At 39.3% G+C, this 23,845-nt stretch overlaps 2 protein-coding genes across 2 annotated transcripts in view; one reads left to right on the forward strand and one right to left on the reverse strand.

The window, feature by feature from the left end:
* Positions 1-3,463: 3,463 nt before the first annotated feature.
* ZSWIM5 (zinc finger SWIM-type containing 5) overlaps positions 3,464-23,845 on the forward strand; it is a gene marked incomplete at its 5' end in the record, with an annotated part of 140,056 nt that continues 119,674 nt past the window's right edge. Inside the window, one exon of the mRNA XM_081057156.1 lies at positions 3,464-4,049. Coding sequence (XP_080913282.1) covers positions 3,464-4,049 — 586 coding nt within the window. The remainder of the gene's footprint in view (positions 4,050-23,845) is intronic.
* LOC308501211 (large ribosomal subunit protein eL6-like) lies at positions 7,166-8,795 on the reverse strand. Its single transcript, XM_081057159.1, has one exon. It carries the CDS (start codon positions 8,726-8,728, stop codon positions 8,039-8,041), a length of 690 nt encoding a protein of 229 aa, XP_080913285.1. The 5' UTR covers positions 8,729-8,795; the 3' UTR covers positions 7,166-8,038.

Genomic DNA, 23,845 nt, shown 5'->3' on the forward strand with positions numbered 1-23,845 from the left:
ATATCACATTTATTAAAAAGTGTGACAGTGAAAAGAGTGTGAAATATAACAGAAGTTAGGGATAAGTGAGGAGTCAAATGGAGGCTCCTTTCCCCTCAGAATGAGAGATTTTATACATATTGGAGGGCAGAGTGAAAAGACCCACTGGAGAAAGAGACATTGAGAATACCTGAAAAATAGGGGATAATTGTGGCAGTAAGATCTTAAAGGATGTGAGTTCTGGTTCTGTCACTCACTTGCTACTGACCTTGATTAAGACACAACTTTTCTGAACCCTTCTTCATAGGTAAAATGAGGATAACAGTGCTGGTCAATTAGAGATGAATAAGAGTTACTAAGCAACATTTAGGGCCTAAATGAAATTGGTATTCTTGGTCAGCACAATTCCATGAATTTTCTTCAGCAATGCTTTACTTCCTAGCTGAAAACTGTAAAGCACTGTATCAATTTTAAGTATCATTATTATTGTACACCTTGGTTTCCTTATCTTCCTACAACTTCCTCTATTAATTTCCAGTCCCAGCTCAGGCCCATATGTGGATTTTTTTTTATTTTTAATGCCCAGACTATCTTAAACAATCTAGTATCCTTCACTATATTTAACTTATAATGCATCACAAATAGTTCATTTTTTTAAATGGCAAATATACCAGAAAACACAAAATGTATGCTCATGATCTATCAAAAAAAAAAAAAGAAGAAAAGAAATATCAACCTGCTACTCTAAGATAAGATGTTAATAAATATTCATGTATCAGCTTTTAGGAACAATAGGGCTGAAGCACTTTATTCAGGGAAATTTTTCTTTTCCTACTGTCATCTGAATCGAGGCCACTAAAAATTGATGGCCAGATTATTGGAATAGCTACCTAAGAGGTTTCTGTGTCTCCCATTTTTCCCTTTCAGATAGATACTTCACATCATAGCCAGATCATTCATTCACGCATTCATGAATACGTATTGAGGATTTATTATATGCTAAGTGCAAACCACAGACTAATTTGGGCAAAGATGTGAAAAAAATAGGTTATATTCAGTGTTACAGTGCTATATAGATGTCTAATAACCTTCACTGTTTCAGTTCCTTATTGCTCATATTGTTTATTCAATTTCAACTTCCTTAACATGGCATTTAAGATTATCTATAATTTGGCTTTAAAAGACCTTTCTAACCTTTATTTACCACCTTTATAACCAAACAGATTTATTTTTAAGTTACATGAAAATGTTTTGTACTTTTCAGCTTTTGGGTTTTTGCTGAAGTTGTTCAACACGATTAAAATTGCCTCCCTGAAAAAGGAACCCTCATACACTGTTGGTGGGAATGCAGACTGGTGCAGCCGCTATGGAAGGCAGTGTGGAGGTTCCTCAAGAAATTACGAATAGAATTACCATATGACCCAGCAATCGCTCTCCTGGGTATCTACCCCAAAAATATAAAAGCATTTCTCTATAGAGACACGTGTACTCCAATGTTCATTGCAGCTTTGTTTACGGTGGCCAAGACATGGAAACAACCAAACTGTCCTTCGATAGATGAATGGATAAAGAAGTTGTGGTACATATACACAATGGAATACTATTCAGCGTTAAGGAAAGATGATATAGGAACATTTCTGACAACATGGATGGATCTTGAGAATATAATGCTAAGCGAAATAAGTCAGACAGAAAAAGCAGAGAACCCTATGATTTCACTGATATGTGGTATATAAACCAAAAACAAGACAAACAAATGAGAAACAAGAACTCATAGACACAGACATAGTTTAGTGGTTACCAGAGGGTAAGGGGGGTGGGGGGAGGGAGATGAGGGTAAGGGGGATCAAATATATGGTGATGGAAGGAGAACTGACTCTGGGTGGTGAACACACAATGGGATTTATTGATGATGTAATACGGAATTGTACACCTGAAATTATGTAATTTCATTAACAATTGTCACCCCAATAAATAAATTAAAAAAAAAAAAAATTGCCTCCCTAAGCCTTTGGCCTATTTGAATCCTACTCATTCTGCATGCTCTAGATGAAATAAGACTATTCAATAGAGCTTCCTCTTACAATTTCTACTCAAAGTGATCTTTCTTCTGATTCCCAAAATAATTACTGCTTCTTCAAGTCACCTGACAATCCTCTGAAGCTATTACTTTTTTGTATCATTCTAGTATTTTACTGTTATTTAACTTTTCATATGTTTCATCTTATCTCACTAACTAGATGGTAAGTTACCAGAGGTGAGATTGTTCCTCGTTTAATGGTATTTTGGAAAAGATCTAGCAATCACTAGGGTCACAAAATAAATAACAAAATATTTAGATCTTTTTAAATGATTGGTAAAGAAGACCCATACATATAAAGAGGTATACTATATTTATGAAGACTCAATTATAAAGATACTAGTCACCCCCAAATTAATCTATAAATTCAATGTAATTCCAAGAAAAATCCCTGCCGGACAGAGGGTAAATTATACTGAATAAAATAGACATGATCCTCGCTCTCATGGAGTTTACAGTCAGTTGGGCACAAATACAACTTGTTATAAATAATATGAAGGTGTAGAAGACTGAGCCAAGTGAGGAAAACACGGAAGACCTAATTTAGACTAGGGACATGGCATCAGGGAATTCTACCCAAAACCACACACAGTGTTTTGTTTCCTAGGATGCAAGCTGCTAAACCCCTCCAGAATCCTAGCAGGGCGCAGCCACCGTGGCGGTGAGATCTTGGCCCCCCCACTGTCCAGTCAGGGGCTGGTGCGACTTTGCCCGGCTCCGGAGGGGACCGACTGTATTCTACATCATTCTGGCGTCAGAAGAGTTTTCATCGCTTGAACTTTCCGATTTTTTCCTAGTGTCTTCCTAGCATCTTTCTGGCAGATCCTCCGCTTGGCTGTGCCAATCTCCTGTCCCGTCAATCAACCGCAGGAGCCTGATTTTGTTTTCTCTCTCCTTGTGCCCTACAAGCCTACAACTTCACGGAGGTGGATCCAAGGATGGCTCGCAGCCCGGCCATTTCACTTGGCCACACAGTCCTCCCCTCTCTGGCCGGGAGGCAGGTGGGTTGGAGGTGTGCGGGCTGGCAAGGGTGCACCGCGCTCCTCGCCCCTAGGTGGCCGATGGCCCCGCGAGCGCTCGGCGCGCGTTCTGGGCTGTCTGCGCCTAGTGCGCGCCACTGGCCCGCGCTCGCTCCCGCCTCTTCTCGCGCTCCCGGCGGCCCGGACAGCGCGCGCCGCCTCACGGTAGACCTTAGGCCGCCCCCGTCGCCTTCGCGGCGCGCGCACACGGCCGGCCCAGGCACCCCACTCGGGCCGGCTGGCTGGCGAGTTTCCTCGCCCCGCCCCCTGGCGCCACAGCTGGGCGCTTGCGCGGGGCGCGTGGCCGTGGCCGGGTTCTCCGCCGCAGCCGGTGCCGCCGCGGCCGCCGCTGCCTCCGCCTCAGTCAGTCAGTCAGTTCCCAGCAATGGCGGAAGGAGGTGAGCGAGAGGAGCTGCTCTCGCCGCCGCCAGTCTCTCCGGCCAAGCGCCTGTGCTCGTGGCCCAGCCCGCGGGCTCACCACCCTCGCGGTTCGCCCGGGGTGGCCAGCGGCGGGGTGGGGGGCGTCGGCGGCAGCTCCCTGACCCCCGGGGCCCGCCCTCACCTGCAGCCCGAGTCATTGCTGGACTGCGCCGCCAAGACAGTGGCGGAAAAGTGGGCGTACGAGCGGGTGGAGGAGCGCTTCGAGCGGATCCCGGAGCCCGTGCAGCGCCGCATCGTCTACTGGTCCTTCCCGCGGAATGAGCGGGAGATCTGCATGTACTCCAGCTTCCAGTACCGGGGCGGCCCCAGCGCCGGCGCGGCTGGCAGCGCCGCGGGGGCTTCGCCGGCCGAGGAGGGGCCGCCGCCGCTCCCCGGGGCCGCCGCTCCGGCCGGCCCCGCCCCCGGGGCTGCCGCGGCGGGGGCGTCCCCCGGGCAGGGCGCAGGGGCCGGAGCAGCCGGCGAGGGGCTGCCGTTCCGCCGGGGCATCCGTCTGCTGGACAGCGGCTCCGTGGAGAACGTGCTGCAAGTCGGTAGGTGCTCGCCCGGCCCCTGTCTGGTCTTCGGCCTCTTCCGCAGGTGCCTTCTCTCTGCACGAGCCCTGGGCCGAGACCCCGGCTTTCTGCCCAACTCCCGTTCCCCTGCCAAAGGACAAACTAGTCACTTAAAAACTTTTCTCAACATTTCATTCAGGTCCACTGCTGCTCTTTACCCCAGTGGCCCTCTACCCCCATTTCTTTTTGTTTGAAGAGAGAAGCGGTCTAGTTTTTACTCTTCATTCTATACCCCACATCAAAAGCAAAAAGGATGGGGAGGAATGCCGTTTTGGGTGTCATAATTTCGGGAATGCGTTTTTCTAATTTAAGTTTAGAGAAGAGAGATTTGTTAGTGAATCTGGAGCAAGCAGTCTTACAGGGAATGATTGAGGGACAGGCTGTCAATGACAATCTATAGTCTTAGCAGATTGAAGCTGGATATAATTAAGTTTAAAATTGGAGAAAATCAACAAAATACAGTACATTTCAGGCAATTTAAATTTTCTGCTTTAGTGTTTTTTCCCCTGGACCAGTGATACTTGGGAATCTAGGCTGCGGACTTAACAATAACCGAAGATGGAAATGTGACAGCTTCTCTTCTCCACACCCCCACCCAAAGAAAAAAAAACCCTACACAATCTGGAGTGGGGGTGGGGTCTGTCTTCCTTGTCACACAGGGTAAATCAAAAGCTGGTCATGTTGGGTTTTTCAAATGCTTCTCATTTAACAAGTCTTTGTATTTGCTTTTGTTTCGTATTTATTGGAAAATGAAAAATGATTTTTTTTTTGCTTTTACTCCTTGGAGCTTCTAGTCAGTTTGTTAATCTTATTAAATATGCCAATACAGCAGTCCTGATTTGTGGAATGGTTAGGGAAAAAGGGAAAAAATAACATAGTTTAACATTCACTTGCTACGTGGAAAATTAAAAACTCATTTTGTTTCTTTTTGGATTATTATAGCATTCTGGAAGTGCACATTATCTTTATGCATTTTATTGTACAGTATATGCTCATATTTATTGAAAAAATACTGATTTTTGAAAGGAGTTGGCGAGAGGTTGTTTTTAGAATTAAACAAGCACAGGAACACACATACACCCGCACTCCAAACATCTAGCTCCCTTATCCCCAGGTAAAACTAACCTATTTGAAATTTTTTTCTTCTGAAGAGTTTTTCTTCTGAAGGGTACATTGGGGTTTTTCACATAATCTGTTCATTGAGAATCACTAAATCCTGTGTTTCTGTTTAACACAACAGTGTACGCCAATTTAATTTGCAAATATGAAATGTAAATTTATCTAAATTTATCATAGTGACAGTGAATTGAGAAAGTTTTGTTTATTTGAAAAAAGCTAGTCCTTTGTGTGTATTTTTCAAAGAATAAATTGAATGATTATACAATGAAGTTCTACAGTTTTAACACTGAAATACTGAAAACATGAAAATAAATATAGGCATTTATTAGTCTGTAAACTTTATTCTTTGTATGAGTTTAGCTCAGTTAAGATTCTCATTTAAAATAGTTTAAATTAAAAAGTGTCAATTTAAGTTGTTAGTTTATAGTAAGAGATGGATTTGCAAGACTGCAAACTTAAGGGGGAAAATGAGGGACAGGAAGAGTTTTAAAGAAGTATATATTTTAAAAGTGACTATAACATCAAGTTCCAAATGAAGTCAGATTTTGTGGGGATACAGGTCATGTTTAAATTAGATATTTTTCTTTCATTATATGATAGTCTATGTGCTTATTGGGGGTGATGAGCTCTTGTATGATAGTTTCAGGGACTGGAGAAAAGACACAAAAGTTTCTCACTTTGGATTTCATAAATGAAAGTAGTAGAATGAATCACTTTTCGATATATCATGCTATTTGGGAACCATGAGCTGTGTAATCTTAATTTTTCCAACCTTAATTTATGCTAATGAGTGTGGAAGAGAAGTATATTCTATTCCTTATCATTATTAGTTCTGTATCTTGGCATGAACCACCTTATAATATGTAAAATTAGAGACTCATCCCTCATCACTTAAACTCAAAATGTGAGTATGTGACTTAATCTAGAAGATAGGTTTTATAAAAGTATTGCCAAAAGATGAGTGGGAAAGTAATTTGAATATAGCAAGATAGTAATCAAGTTCTTCAGTTTATATTCATCACTTCAGACTCAATTTAATTACTAAGAGATGCCAATTAAAAATTCTACATATTTCCTTCCTGTTTCTAAGCTATAGTTATAACCTCAGAATTGGGAAGTTAGTGAAACCTGATGATTTTAAAGAAAAGATTCATAAGGGGTTTTAAATGAGGAAAACAAAAAGACCTTAAAATAAAAATAAGTACATTAAAAAATAACAACTGCGTAACACAAAACAAAGATTTTGAAGGAAAATAAATTAGATAACACCAACAAAAAACTTGTACAAAAAGTAGATATATTAAATTCAGTAACTTCTGATTACTTTCCACGTGAAATCTGGTAATGGGAAATCATGGACTGGCTGAAAAGTACTCTGTAGAAAACATCAGATTTTGAATCAACTAAAACTTTCCCAGCTTGATGTGAACAAATAGGAGAACTACAGTTTGTTAAGCTCAAAGGTTACATTTCTTTTACATAACAGTACTGAATTAGATGTATTGTTCCTTTTAAAAGGGGAAAATTGTAATTTAGTCTTTTTGTGGACATCTGTAAGTTTGAAGCTATGTGAAGTTTGGGCTTTCAGTATTATGAAGATAATAGAGTGAGATGTTTTAAGCATCTGAACTTTTAACCTGTTTAAGAAGCCGGTGGAAATAACAGTAGTATAAATCTTGGTAAAATACTTATTCAGTAGTCTACAGATGGTATAAGAACGGGACAACTATACTTGAATCATTTTGAGATGTGGACCCTTTTTCGTTATCTATCATATTTTAAATCAATTTCTTTGTTTGATAAAACTTAAAAGTTTGCACCTTCTCAGGGAAATCTGAATTGATTGAGGGAAAAGAAGCATTAACAGTTTTTCTCTCTTAAATGAAAAAATATTATATATATTTGGATATTTAGACTTTTAAAAATTGGGTAAAGGCATGCAGGGCCTTCTGTGCTGGTACATCCTAATTATATAATATTTATCCAGAAATGTTTATAGATTCTGACAGTTGATTTCAACAAAACCTTATATTTTTAGTCTACACATTTTCTAGTAATTTGTCCTTGGAGAGTCTTCAAGACTCGAGTCACAATGCTAAGTACTACCTTATGTGGAACAAGTGTAATTACAAAGTCAATAATAATAAAAAGGTCCATTTCAGGAAGTTATCCATAGCTTAAACATCAAATAGTAAGTTTATCATTATGGGCATTGTAGATTATCAATAAACGTCTGAAATTTTTCTGTGGTACAACTTGTGAGATGCAGCAGTAACAAGTATTATAGCTGTTGATTTTTATATAAAATTTATTTTGAACTGTATTAGTTGGGGGAACAAAAGATATCCTTAGCTAAAAGGCTTTATAGCACGGTATGTAAGTTAGAATAGATGCAAAATCATAATAAAACTTCATGTGGGGAAAAATTACTTAATTTATATGTAAGATATTTAAGCACAGAGGCAGGGATACCTTTAAGGGATAAGTGGTAGCATTTGTTAGAGTAGAAACTCACCAAGTTTTAAAATCACAGTGCTTTTTTTTTTTCTTAAAGCAATGAGTTCTCTCCCTCCCCGTCCCTGCCAACACATCACATACAATCTTAATAATTCAACAAATGTTTTTTTTTTCTTTTTTAACAGTTCAGGCATTTAATTAGGTTCTTCTTAATTAATTTAGAACACCAGTTTGTGAGGATAAACCCCATTTGTGAGAGCAAACACAGAGCGGAGGTAGCCCTGGAGCTGAGGAACAGCTTTGATTTTTGGCAGAATTTGCGAGTCCACGGCTTTCTGATCAATTTTGCGCTGCTCTGTAATTTCGTATTTCTCTTTCTCTGTGTTGAAGATCTACCCCTCCTGGTGCCTGGGCTTACGCAGCTTCTTCTTTTTGAAGTAAGCGTCAGTGAGATGTTTGGGGATTTTCACACCACTGATATCAATTTTGGTGGAGGTGGCGATGACAAATTTCTGGTGTGTTCTACGCAGAGGAACTCGATTGAGGGACAGAGGTCCAGTCACAAGTAGCAAGCCACTGCTCAGCTGCTTCAGGAAAACTACCCTCTTGCCTCTATGGCGCCCAGTGAGGATGATCAGAATGGTCCCGGGAGTGATGCTGGCCCGCAGTTTTCTCACGTGCTGACTGAAGGGTTTCTTGCCGTGGCTCAACAGCTTTCGAGGCACATCTTCAGTAGGATAGTATCTAGGCATTTTGCGAAGTTTAACCACTCGGGTGCCACCATTCTTGTCGCCACCAACTGGTTTTGTGACAGTAGCAAGAACCTTCTCCTTTTTCTTTTCAATCCTGGATTTAGCTGCTGAGTACTTCCTCTTGTACATGGCCTTTCGGGAATACATAGCTGATCGGGAATACCTGCCGATTCCTCGGACCAGGACAGGGTTTCGGCTGCAGTGCGGCTTCCCCTTCTTAGGCGTTTTGGCCTTGAGGTTAGCCTTCTTAACCTTGCCACCATCATCAGCCTTCTTGGCTTCAGGTTTCTTCTCCTTAGTGTCCGGCTTCCCAGCTTTTTCACCCGCCATCTTGCAAGTTGGGAAAGAGCTAATTCAACAAATGTTGAATGGTGACTGTTAAAAACGGACATCTCAGTGTTATAAAACTAAAAAAGAAAAAAAAGATAGGCCTGAATTTTCAGTACGAGTGTGGTATTGGAAGTTATGGGGAAAACTAATCTTGTGCATGTAATAAACTGATAGCATTAAGCAGTGTGAGTCTTACAAAATGTGTATCTTCTATGTTGACTGACTGTTTTATGGAAAGAATGACGACTGAGCGATTTCTTCAAATGAAAGCTTTAGATACTTATTGAAGGTGACTTTCTCAGGGATAGAGCTTTAGTTTTTAAAGATAACGAATAAACTAAAGATAGTGGATTTTATTCTAGAGGTTATCTCTACTTTAGGAATTTAAAAATATATTGCAAAGTCTATATTTGGAGGTGAAAGGGATGTGTGAGTATGAAGTCTAAATTTTGAAGTGAAAGGAATGAAAATTTATCCCTATGTGAAACAATTTCATTTTTCTTGTTTCAACAATGGCTATTAAAAATCAAGACATTAACTGTCAGTATCCTATTAGAGTGATGGTTATATGAATATGAATACATGTGTTAAAATGTATAGAAATATACCCCCAAAAGTCAAATTTACTGTATTATATTTTAGGAAATAATTTTTAAAAATCAAGACATTAATATGTTGGTAAAGTAATGTACAAGAGAGATACTGAAAATGCTGTATTAGTTTTCTATGGTTGCTATAACCAAGTGCCACATACTGGGTGGCTTTAAACAACAGAAATTTATTGTCTCACAGTTCTGGAGGCTGGAAATTTGAAATCAAGGTATCTGCAGGACCGTGTTCCCTCTGAAACCTATAGGGAATCCTTTCTTGCCTCTTCCTGGCACCTGGTGGTTTGCTACAGTCTTTGGCATTCCTTGGCATGCAACTGCATAACTCCAATATTTGCCTTCCTTGTCATATGGCATTCTTCCTGTGTGTCTCTGTCTTCACATGGCCATTTTATAAGGACAGCAGTCATATTAGAGTAGGGGCCCACCCTACTCCAGTATGATCTCATTTTAACTAACTACATGTGCAACGACCCTATTTCTAGATAAGGTCATGGTTTGAGGTACTGGGGATTAGGACTTCAACATACCATTTTTGGGGGGACAAAACTCATAACAGCTTTTCATACTTGTTTCTTGTTACATAGCAGAGTTTCATGTGAATTTTAAACTTTTTAAATTTGTTGTGGCTTAAATTTGGAAACCACCATATCCACTTAATTAGGTAAGCATTATTTTAACTTAATAGATTCAATTTGCATGATTAATTATTAGTATTTTTAAATACATTTCCATTTACATTTAATACATTGAATTTTTTTGACAGATAAGTGGTTATTTAAATGTTAAACCTGTCATTATTCTTTATTAAAAATGATGACTACGCAATTCACCACTCAGGGTATGCATGCATGGATGAACAGATTACTGTGGGGTTTTTTTTCATGCATACTATTTATAAATCATCTTTAGAAATAGGTAACCCTGAAAGCATATGAACCATGTCTTACTCTGTTTTCAAACCCTAAATTACATGGTTTAGAATTAGAGTTTGATATAAGAAATAGACTATTATACATCCATTCCAGATTACTTTCATTTGAATTTTATACCTTGTGGTTTATTTATAGGTTATTTTTTTCCTGATATAGACAGCATGGCTCTTGGCTACTTTTCACCTATCATCGTGCTGGTATGTCAAAGAAATCACACTCATTATAATATTATCATTATCATTATATTATCGTATACTAAAATTCTTTGATACTTTTCGTGATCATACTTGTATATAGCCAACTGATTTTTGGTTCTCAGTATTTAGAAAAATTGTTCTCCCCTTAGGATGTATAATGTGATATACCCTAAGTTGGTGCTCAGTAAATGTTTGTTGAATGAATGAGTAAATTGTTACATAACATTTTTATATTCATATAGTATGCACATATTATTTTATTGATTTATATCATTGATTTATATATAACTTGAGCCCAGGAGATATACTGGCATTTTGTAATTTCTGGATGTTTCTGCTTTTTAAAACATTACATAGATTTTAAAAAAACGAAACCCTTGAAGCTTATTATTAATGAGTTCTTGATTCCTTCATTGAACATTTAGTCACTTGTTTATTGCAAGGCTCAGTAGGTAATTGTTTACTTGTCTTGGTATTTGATATCCAAAATACTTGGTGTTTTCCTACCATAGAATACAAACCCAGGTTGGACACTTAAATCTAAACCTCTAGGGACTACATTATGTTGCCATCTTTATGTTGATGGGAGGCTAGAAACTGAGTGGGTACTTGACTCTTAAGAGATTCTCTGAAACCTGTTTTTGGAAGGTTTTATGTATGATAACATGTTTTTTGGTCATTTGCCTTTTTCTCATTATAATGGAGTGATGAATGTGTTATGTAGGGTACTATAAAGTTGTTACCTTTAAAAACAGACTATTGAATCAAAAGATGAAGTACTCTTCTCCTTAGTAGTTTTCTTACATTAATACATTAAGAACTGTTTCTATACTTATTATCATTTAGTCTTTAGGGAAATGCAAATTAAAATAAGTAGAATGGCTACAAGTAAAAGACTTACAATACCAAGTGGCAGCAACGATGTAGAGCAACTAGAACTCTCTTACATTGTTGTTGGGAATGCAAAATGATAAGACACTTTGGAAAACAGTTGTTTAATAAAGTTAATTATATACTTAATCATAAGATTCAGCAATCCTATTCCTATCACTTTAGAGAAATGAAAAGATATATTCACATAAAGACGTGTACTTAAATGTTCAGAGCAGTTTTATTCAGAATAGATCTAAACTGGAAACAACCCAAATGCCTATCAAATGGGTGAATAGATAAACTGTTGTACATCCATACAACGCAATAAAAAAGAACAAATTACTGATAGTTAAGCGACATGGATGAATCTCAAAGGCACTGTGCTAAATAAAAGAAGCCAGACCCAAAAGAGTACATACAAAACAATTCCATGTATGAAATTTTAGAAAGCCCAAAGCTATAGTGACGGAAAGTAGATCAGTGGTTGCTAGAGGAGAGGGAAGTGGGACGCATAAGGAAACTTTTTTGGGTGATGAAAATGTTCTATATCATGATTATGGTAATGGTTACATGACTATTCATTTGTCAAAACTTATTGTACACTTAAAATTGGTAAATTTGATTGAATATAATTGTACTTCAAAAACTTGATTTTAAAGGAAAGAATAGTGGGTTCCAATCTTGGTTTTATGTTAAAATCACCTGGGGAGATATTTATTTTTCAAAAAATAGAATGCCCAGAACTCATCGCAAATTAATAAAATCAGGATCTGTTGAGAATGAGGACTGAATTTCAGAATTTTAAAAAAGCTCCTAAGTAGTTTTATGTGGGGCCAAGTTTGAAAAAAACACTGCTCTAGAAAAATGATCATCTTTGTTAGTGTTATCAATGTTTTAAAAGTTGTAGGCAATAAAAACATTATGCAATACTTATTACACAAATACTGTGGACCATGTCAACTTTCTTTTCTACTTCAATCTATTCTCTTTTACCTATCTTTAGATGGATCTCAGGAAAATTATTCTTTTGCCATCTAAAGAATGTCTGTTTTGGAAAGATCTTATGCAAGAGTATACAAATTCTTTGTCATTGTTACCATCAAAAGACACTTGTATAGATGTGATGCCAACATATTTTATTCGTGTTTGTTCACTCATTCATTTATAAAATTATATTTAATATTTTTAATGCTCTGTGCAAAATAGAACAATTTCTATATTTAAAGAGTACACAGTTTAGTATAGAATACACATGTAAAATAGCATTTAACACCATATTTTGTAATAATACAGATAGTTACTGTGGAGGCAAAGAATAGGAAGTGATTAACTGGAGAAATGGGGACAGCTGAATATATTGTTATATTTTAATATAATTCCAATGATAAGAAATATTAAAATTATGCCTAATATTACAAAAAGATTGAAAACACTACTTTATTGCTTACAAGTTAGATTAACCCTTCATGAAATCCCTTTTGTATTGACATTTCTATGTCCTGTGATACTCTAGTCCATAATGATTCAAAGGAATAACATTGGCAGCCAGGAAGATGACAAAAATATTACCAGATATTAATCTCTTTTCCTCAGAATAAATTTTATAGATTTCTAGTTTTAGGATAGCTTTGTTATCTTTTATAATTCTTTTTTCTTTGTTAAAAATATTGTTGCTTCTTTTAGGTACAAATATATGATAGAGCTAATCAGCAAAATAGATTTTGGTCTATCCAGTCATTATCTTGTGGTCTGTAAGCAACAGGAAGATGTATTATGTCTTTGAAAGCCTTGGAGATAATTACATTTTTCTCCTATTCATTCGTGGTTTTATTGAATGGAAGACTGCAGCATTAATACATTCAGGAAAAGCCAGCCTGTTTTTATTTTGCTTAAATATATCAACACCTGATAATTGTCACATGACTGGCAAGCATCACCAACACACATTGATGTTAGCAATATAAAATCCTTCCCCGTATAATAGTTACATATGTGAAAAAATAATCTTCCTAATTTTTCTCTTACTCAATATTATATTATAGTACTCCACTGTCATATATATGTCTATATATCTACCATATATATTATCACATATAATATATAATATAATATTATATTATCACATATATGCAGGGACTATGCATCAGGTAGCTTCTGGATCTCAGTTTCCTCAACTGTAAATAGACAGAATGATGGTATCAATGGTAATTTTGAGGATAAATGAATTAATATTTAAAGTATTTAGAACAGAGCCAAGCACTTATTAGGTGTTATGTAAATATTCGCTATCATTGTTATACCAAAATTGTTGAGAGTATGCTGTATGTGTTACCTTTCCTTCTTCAACCTTCTCCCTACCTCTGAAGCCTTTTCAATTTGACTTGTGCTTTCACTCATTATATTAAAATTGATTTCTTAAAGGTCAACAGTGACCTAATGATTGCCAAACACAATATCCTTTTTCCATCCTCATCCTTCGTGACCTCTGCATAGAATTTTCTGTAGTCTACTACTGCATCTTCCTCTTGAAATGCTTCTTCCTATATTTTTGTTTTACTTCACCATACTGGTTCTCTTTCTAACTTCCTTCTTTATTCTCTTACTCCACAAAAGTAGGATATACCTTCTTGCCCCAAGCTTTCTAATTTAGTAATCATATAGCTTCAATTACTGTTTTATAAACATAAGGATGCATCATCTAATGATGCATCCTTTAAATTTTGTTTAAAGCAACTCTACTCATTTTCAAGTGAAATCTTAGATGGTATTCCAGTTTTTGCAGCAGGAAAATTTGAGCTGTATTGGGGATTGGGGTGGAGTCCAGGACTCTTACCAGCTTGGCCACCTTTTCCCCTTTCAATCCCTGATACATCATACTTCCAGATAATCTTATCTTAGAATTTGGAGTCAGGAGATATGCCTTAATTTCTCATCTGTAAAAGTGTCAGTATTTTTGTGAGATTCTAAATTAATATATAGGAAAGTTCTATAAGTGTCATTGTGAAAATAATATGACTGTTAAGACTGCATTGTTGTTTCTACTTCTGGAATTCAAGATCAGCATGTGTATTTACTTGCCTGCTGGATATTTCTAAATGGATACCCTACTAGCCACTCAAAATCAACATGTCTGATAAGGGATTAATGTCCAGAATATAGGGCTGGCCCTATGGCTCAGGTGTATGGAGCACCGTGTTCCTAATGCCGAGGTAGCTGGTTCAATTCCCACATGGGCTTCAATTTCCACATGGGCCAGTGAGCTGTGCCCTCTACAGCTAAGATTGTGAACAACAGCTCTCCCTGGAGCTGGGCTTTTGTGAGCAACCGGAGGTAGATGTGAGTGGCCTGCAGCCATTGTGAGCGGCCAGTGTGAGCAGCCAGCAGCTGGTGAGAACTTCTGTAAGCTGCTGTGAGCAGTTGACTGACGATCGGCGACTGACTGCCTCAGCCGGGAGGAGCGCAAGGCTCATAATACCAGCATGGGCCAGGGAGCTGTGTCCTACACAAGACTAAGAAACAACATCTTCAACCGGAGTGGGGAGTGGGGAAAGGCAGAAGAAGGGGGAAAAATGTCCAGAATATATAAAGAACTCCTACTACTCAACAACAAATAACATAATTTAAAAAATGGGCAAAGGACTTGAATAAACACTTCTACAAAGAAGATATACAAATGGACAATAAGCAGATGTGAAGATGCTCAACATCACTAATTATTAGGGAAGTGCAAGTCAAAATTACAATGGGAGATTTCCAGTCAAGATGGCAGAATAGGTAAACACTGTGCTTACCTCCTTTCACGATCACATCAAAATTACAACTAAACTACAGAATAATCATCATTGAGAATCACCTGAAGTCTAGCTGAACTGCAGCCCTACAATAAGGACATACAGAAAAAGTCACCTCGAGAATGGTAAGAGGGGCAAAGTTGCAGAACGGACGTCTGGTCCTACACCTGCATGTGACCATTAGAAATTGGGACAGATAGCTGCGGAGGTCACCCCCAGAGAGGTGAGGGGTCCAAGTGCCACAACAGGCTCCCCAGCCAGGGTTCCAGTGCTGGAGAAAGAAGTCCCCACAACTGGCTGTGAAAATAAGAAGAGATTGTGGCTGAGTGAGATGAGGGCAACTGCAGTCTCAGGTGCTCTTAAAAGGCCTGTGTGCATGGCCTTACTTGTTAATGGACTCACTGGCTCTGAGCTCCAGTGCTGGGGCAGCAGCTCGAAAGGCATCAGGAACATATGGGGAGGAACTGAATTGTCTGGCTGCAGGGTGAGGGCTGGAGGAGCAGCTTTCTTCTGGACAGAGGAACTGCTGGAAGCCATTGTTTCTTTGTTGAGCCCTCTCCACTACTGGTGTGCAGATGCAGGTGGCTGCCATATCTGAGTTTCCATCAACCTGGCTAACCCTGTTTGTTTGCCCTGTCCTCAGGTGATTCCCTGAGACCCCATGTCACCCAACTTTCAGGTCCTACTAAGCTGCTCCCAGTAAATTTTCTGTTTAAAGGGCCTACCTTGGCTCATGCTGCAGACTTTCTTAAAATCTCTCAAAGGTTCACAAAACCCAAGCAAGCAGCATCTGGCTTTGTGTCCCCTACCTCTGGCTGAGCAGCCCTGAGCCCAGCAGTAGTGAAAGCCGACTTTGGTTCATGGCTTGGACTTTTGAGGTACTTCTAAACCCAGCGTGGATGGCTGCCATCTGTGGAATGCTTTGTGGCTCATGCCAAGTGGCCCCGAGCAGGTCACAGACTGCGGCTGAACTTGGGACTGTGGTGGGGCCCCTACCAGGAGGCCCCAGGGCCCAGTTGCCAGCTTCAGACTCAGCTAGACATCACCCAGCCGCTTCCGGGGATGACATACTCAAAAGGCACACTGGGCAGGCACCAGAGCCCTGCTAAAGTGAATCCTCCTTTGTGGAGTGAGCCCCTGCACAACAGTGCCTCCATTATACTCATGGTCAGTCCTCACGACAAATCAGCCCGGGGGGCAATCCCTCTTATTGATGTGCATATAGCAGCCAAGGCTCAGCTACAACAGGAAAGCAGACACAACCCACCCAAGGGACACACCTGAGCACCCAGCTCTGGAGACAACGGAGACTGTGCCACTGGGCCCCATAGAACACCTACTACATAAAGCCCCTCTATTAAGACTGGGAGAGATAGCAGCCCTACCTAATATATAGAAACAATCACAGAGAGGCAGCCAAAATGGGGAGACAAAAAATCCTGTCCCAAATGCAAGAACAAAACAAAGCTCCAGAAAAAGAGCTAAACAAAATGGAGAGAAACAATCTACCAGACACAGAGTTCAAAACACTGGCTTTAAGGATGCTCAATGAACTCAGGAAGAACTTCAACAAAAAGATAGGAAACATAGGAGGTGACGTCATAGGAATGGCGGCAGCGGGGCACACTTTTTGAGTTATGCTCTGGATCTTATCACAAACGGGACATATAACCCATCAAAGGACTCTCTGCTCATCACGCAGAACAGCTAAGAGACTCGTGGAAGGATTACTTGAAGATGCGCAAATTGGGCGAGCAGGGGAAGAGGGAAGGGAGCGGAGTAGAGACTCGGCCCACATCTACATCTGTGGGGACGCGGACTGCATCTGCAGCGCTGGAAATGCGGTCTGCACCTGTGGCTGTGGGGACACGGCCCGCACCTTCTGTTGTGGAGACGCGGCCCACATCTGCGGCTGTGAAAACACGGTCGGCAACCGCAACTACAGAGACGCAGTGATCCCAGGACGGAACAGAGAACACAAAAGCCAGGAGGTGGGCTCTTTCCCTGCGTCCCACAGCTGATCTCTTCCGTTGAGGAGGCAGCTAGTTGGGCCCTAAGTTGTACAAAGAACAAAAACTCCATACCTGCCCCCCGTTCCAATCCTACCCCCGCCCTTCCAGAGACTTAAACTGGCCCCTGAACTGAGGAGTAGTGTCAGATTACAGAGGAGCCTTAGTGCTCAGGCTCTGGGAAGACTGGCAGGCAGCTCGGACCCAGGGAAGAGGCTGGGAAGAGTGTGATTTTTGCTGGGCTAGGAGAGAAGAGACTCCTCTACCCCCAGCCACCACCTTTTCTGGCCTGTGTGAAGAGTGTGACACTGCTGGGTTGGGAGAGAGAAGACTCCTCCATCCCCAGCCCTTACCCTTTCTGGCCTGCCTAGGACGGGGCAACTACTACTGCGGAGGCACTCCCAGAGATCAGCAGTAAGCAGCAGACACAGCTCCCGGCTTTCAGCAGCTCAGAAATCTCCCGCTCGCCACACACACACACACACACACACACACACAGACACATACACACACACACACACACACACGGAAGAAGTGCCCTAAGACTAAGGAGAACTGGACACAGGGCTGGTGGTGATACTCTCAGTGCGCATATGTGCAGGCAAGGGCAGAAACCGCACTGACTTTGTAGAAACTACCATCCGGACCCCCCAGCCCCACACATCTAAATCTGCAGCCCCAATGTCACTCTGAGCACCAGGAGACAGGCTTTGCCTGCACAATATTCAGGGGACTCTGGTACAGCAGAGGACAACCTGGAGATTACTTGGTGGGCTTAAGCCAAGATTGGCGCTGCTTTTCGTTTTGTTTTGTTTTGTTTTGTCTTGTCTTTATATCTTTGATATCTTTGCCTGTGTTGAGTGGGGGTTGTCGGTTGTTTTTACATGTGAATGTATTTGATTTTTTCTTTGTTGTTGTTGTTGTTGTGCTTGGTGATTTGCTTTGTTCTGAAATTGCCCTACCAAGGCCCAGCTTAAGAGGCACAAGATTCAACATATCCAGAGGCCAACTCCAGACCAAACCAGAGTACTACCGGGTTTGACCTACAAGTGACACACCCAGAGGGAATTCTCTACAGGCACAAAAGCCGATAGAGGCCAAACCACATTTAAGTGGTCAACCCTCATGCAGCAGAACACCCTGCGATGGGCAGAGCCAAGTCTCACAACTAGTCAGCCTAGGAGTTAACCCCACCTACTCACAAGCGAAAAGCAATTAAAGATCTTCTTTAACAGGACAATATACACAACACAAGAGTCACCTTTGGAGCACACGCAGAGGAGAAGAATGAAGTAGTGCAAGTCAAATATAAAGGACACATACTACATAAGATAACCCAGCAAGAACTAAGAACTCTAGGGGATCTACCTAATACATCAAAGCAAACACAGAGAGTCAGCCAGAATGGGGAAACAAAGAAACATGTCCCAAATAAAAGAACAGAAGAAACCTCCAGAAGTGGAACCAAATGAAAGCGAGGTAACCAACCTATCAGAGACAGAGTTCAGAACACTGATGATAAGAATGTCTAAGGAGCTTAGAGATGACATAAAGAAGGATGTAGAAATCATAACGAACAACCAGTTAGAACTAAAGAACAAAATTACAGAAATAAAGAACTCACTTGAAGGAATTTCCAGCAGGTTAAATGAAGCAGAGGATCGAATCAGCAACTTAGAAGACAAGTTAGCAGAGATCACCCAAACAGAACAACAGAAAGAAAAAAGAATAAAAAACAATGAAGATGGTTTAAGAGACCTCTGGGATAACATCAAGAGCAACAACATGCACATCATAGGAATACCAGAAGGTGAAGAGAGGAAGCAAGGGATTGAAAATATATTTGAAGTAATAATGTCCGAAAACTTCCCTAACCTGATGAAGGAAACCAACATACAAGTCCAGGAAGTGCAGAGAGTTCAAACCATGATAAACCCAAACAGGTCCACACCAAGACATATTATAGTAAAAATGGCAAAGCTTAAAGACAAAGAGAGAATCCTAAAAGCAGCAAGAGAAAGACAGAGGGTTACATACAAGGGAACTCCCATAAGACTATCAAATGACTTTTCTACAAAAACATTGAAGGCCAGGAGGGAGTGGCAGGAGATACTCAAAGTGATGGAAAACAAAGGCCTACAACCTAGATTGCTTTATCCAGCAAGGCTATCATTTAAAGTTGATGGAGAGATTAAGAGCTTCCAGAAAAGAATAAGCTAAAGGAATTTATTACCACCAAGCCAGCATTGCAAGAAATACTAAAAGGACTTCTGTAAATAGAAGAAAGATGAAAACTTTACAAATCTAAGTACAAATATAAAAATGGTAATAACTATGTACCTATCAATAATCACTTTAAATGTAAACAGATTAAATGCTCCAAACAAGAGACATAGGGTGGCTGAGTGTATAAGAAAGCAAGACCCTTGTATATGCTGTATACAAGAGACTCACCTCAGATCAAAAGACACACACAGGCTGAAAGTGAAGGGTTGGAGTAAGATGTATCATGCAAATGGAAATGAGAAAAAAGCTGGAGTTGCAATACTTATACCTGTCAAAATAGACTTTAAAATGAAGAACATATTAAAAGACAAAGATGGGTACTATATAATAATATAGGGATCGATACGACAAGAGGACATAACCCTAGTAAACATCTATGCACCCAACATAGGAGCACCTAAATATATAAAATAGATACTGACTGACATAAAGACAGAGATCAACAGTAACACTATCATAGTAGGGGACTTCAACACATCTCTGACAACAAGGGACAAGTCTTCCAGACAGAAAATCAATATGGAAACAACAGCCTTAAATGATACATTGGACCACATGTATCTAATCGATATTTTCAGAGCATTTCACCCCAATGCTGCAAAATACACGTTCTTCTCAAGCGCACATGGAACACAAAACAAGTCTTGATAAATTTAAGAAAATTGAAATCATACCAATTGTCTTCTCTGACCACAGTGCTATGAAATTAGAAATGAACTACAGGAATAAAACTGGAAGACACACCAATTCACGGAGGCGGAATAACTTATTACTAAATAATGAATGGGTGAAGCAGGAGATCAAGGAAGAAATCAAACGACATCTCGAGACACATGAAAATGGAAACACGATGACCCAAAATCTATGGGATGCCGCAAAAGCAGTCCTAAGAGGGGAATTCAAAGCATTGCAGAACTACTTAAACAAACAAGAAACATCACTAATTGACAGTTTATCTTCACACTTAAGGGATCTGGAAAAAGAACAGCAAAATAAGCCCAAAGGGAGCACAAGGAAGGAGATAATAAAGATCAGAGCAGAGGTAAATAAAATAGAAACCAGAAAAACAATACAAAAGATCAATGAAACCAAGAGTTGGTACTTAGAGAAGATAAACAAAATTGACAAACCTTTAGCCAGACTCATTTAAAAAAAGAGGACTAAATTAATAAAATCAGAAATGAAAGAGGAAAAGTGACAACAGACACCGCAGATATACAAAAAATTTTAAGAAATTACTATGAGCAACTATATACCAACAAATTTGACAATCTGGAAGAAATGGACAATTTTCTAGAGGCGTACAACCTTCCAAGGCTAACTCAAGAAGAAACAGAAAACCTGAATAGACTGATTACCACCAGGGAAATTGAATCCGTAATCAACAATCTCCCAACAAACAAAAGCCCTGGACCAGATGACTTTACAGGTGAATTTTACAAAACGTTCAAAAAAGAATCATCACCTATTCTCCTCAAGCTCTTCCCAAAAATCCAGAAGGAGGGAAGACTCCCAAACACTTTTTATGAAGCCACTATCAGCCTGATCCCAAATCAGACAAAGAGACCACAAAAAAAGAAAACTACAGGCCAATATTGCTAATAAACATAGATGCAAAAATCCTCAACAAAATATTAGAGAACAGAATTCAGCAATACATTGAAAAGATCATGCACCATGATCAAGTGGGATTCACCCCTGGTATGCAAGGGTGGTTCAAAATCTGCAAATCAATTAATGTGATACACCACATTAACAAAATGAAAAATAAAAATCACATGATCATATCAATAGATGCAGAAAAATCATTAGCTAAAATCCAGCAGTCATTTATGATAAAAACTCTTTAAAAAGTGGGAATAGAGGGATCATATCTCAACATAATAAAGACTATATTTGATAAACCCACAGCTAACATCATACTCAATGGGTAAAAGCTAAAACCATTCCCCCTAAGATCAGGAACAAGGCAAAGTTGCCCACTATCTCCACTTCTATTCAACATAGTGCTGGAAGTTCTAGCCACTGCAGTCAGACAAGAAAAAGAAATAATAGGCATCCAAATTGGTAAGGAGGAAGTAAAATTATCATTATATGCAGATGATATGATACTATATAGAGAGAACCTAAAGACTCCACCAAGAAACTATTAGAGTTAATAGATGAATTTAGTAAAGTAGCAGGATACAAAATTAATATTCAGAAATCAGTTGCATTTGTATATACCAATAATAAAACATCAGAAGGAGAAATTAAAAAAGCAATCCCATTTACAATTGCTCCAAAGACTATAAAATACCTGGGAATAAATTTAACCAAAGAAGTAAAAGGTCTCTACTCAGAAAATTATAAGACACTGAAGAAAGAAATGAAAGAAGATACAAATAGATGGAAACACATACCATGTTCATGGATAGGAAGAATTAATATAGTTAAAATGTCCATACTGCCTAAGGCAATATACATAGTCAACGCAATTCCTGTCAAACTACCAATGACGTTTTTCACAGAAATAGAACATATAATCCTAAAATTTATATGAACCATAAAAGACCTCAGATAGCCACAGCAATCTTGAGAAATAAGAACAAAGTGGGAGGTATAACAATACCTGGCATCAAATTATACTACAAGGCTACAGTAATCAAAACAGCATGGTACTGGCATAAAAACAAACACATAGATCAGTGGAACAGAATAGAGAGTCCAGAAATAAATCCATGCCTATGTGGTCATTTAATGTATGACAATGGAAGCAGGAATGTACGGTGGGGTAAAGACAGTCTATTCAATAAATGGTGCTGGGAAACCTGGACAGACACATGCAAAAAAATGAAGCTGGACCACCTCCTTACACCATATACAAAAATAAATTCAACATGGCTTAAAGACTTAAATGTAAGGTCTGAAACCATAAAATACCTAGAAGAAAATATAGGAAGAAACTTCACAGACGTTACCCGGAGTAAGATTTTTACTGATATATCCCCTCACATGAGGGAAGTAAGAGAAAAAATAAACATGTGGGATTACATGAAACTAAAAAGTGTTTTCACAGCAAAGTAAACCATCAATAAAACAAAAAGGGATCCTACTGAATGGGAAAAGATATTTGCCAATGATATATCTGATAAGGGGTTAATATCACAAATCTATAAAAAATTCACTCAACTCAACTCAAAAAAAAACAAACAACCCAATTAAAAAATGGGCAGAGAACATGAGATATTTTTCTAAAAAGGGTATACAGATGGTAAACAGAGATATGAAGAAATGCTCAACCTCACTAACCATCAGAGTAATGCAAATAAAAACCACAATGAGATACCACTTCACCCCAGTCAAAATGGCTATCATCAATAAATCAACAAACAACAAGTGCTGGCGCGGATGTGGAGAAAAGGGAACCCTTGTGCACTGTTGGTGGGATTGCAGATTGGTGCAGCCACTATGGAAAACAGTATGGAAATATCTCAAATATCTGAAAATGGAACTACCTTATGATCCAGCAATTCTGCTCCTAGGTATCTATCCGGAGAAATCCAAAACTCCAATTCAAAAATCTTTATGCACTCCTATGTTTATTGCATCACTATACACAATAGCCAAGACATGGAAACAACCGAAATGCCCATCGGTAGATGACTGGATTAAGAAACTGTGGTACATTTATACAATGGAGTATTACACAGCCATAAAGAAGAAAGAAATCTTACCATTTGCAACAACATGGATGGACCTAGAGAACATTATGTTAAGTGAAATAAGTCAGACAGAGAAAGACAAATACCATATGATCTCACTTATATGCGGAATCTAAAGAAAAGAATAAGTGAATGAACTAATCAGAAACAATTTTGGAGACAAAGACGGAAAACTGAGGATTGCTAGATGGGTGGGGGGGTGGGGATAACAGGGAAGGTGAGGGGATTAGGAAACAGTTGGTAACCACAAGATGGCCACGGGGTTTTGAAAATTAATTGGGGAACGTAATCAATAATGTTGTAAAGATTTTGTAGGGTGTCTGATGGACACGTGTCCCATTTGGGAGACCAACTCAGAGATGATGTAGATGCCTGATCACTGCGTTGTACACCTGAAGCTGAACAATAATGAATGCCAACTATAATTATATATATATATAAAAATTATATATATATATATATATATAAAGATAGGAAACATAAAAAATGGAGATAGAAAACATAAAAAAGAACCAGTCAGAAACAAAGACTACAACAACTAAAATAAAGAATTCGTTAGAGGGGCCGGCCCTGTGGCTCAGGCTGTTGGAGCTCCGTGCTCCTAATGCCAAAGGCTACCAGGTTGATTCTCACATGGGCCCGTGGGCTCTCAACGACAAGGTTGCCGGTTTGACTCCCGCAAGGGATCATGGGCTGTGCTCCCTGCAACTAACA

This window comes from Rhinolophus hipposideros (genome assembly GCF_964194185.1).
Source record: "Rhinolophus hipposideros genome assembly, chromosome: 8".
Taxonomy (NCBI): Eukaryota; Metazoa; Chordata; class Mammalia; order Chiroptera; family Rhinolophidae; genus Rhinolophus; species Rhinolophus hipposideros.

Excerpts from the sequence above, each read along its gene's own strand:
- LOC308501211 (XM_081057159.1), bottom strand. The coding sequence starts at position 8,728 with ATGGCGGGTGAAAAAGCTGGGAAGCCGGACACTAAGGAGAAGAAACCT.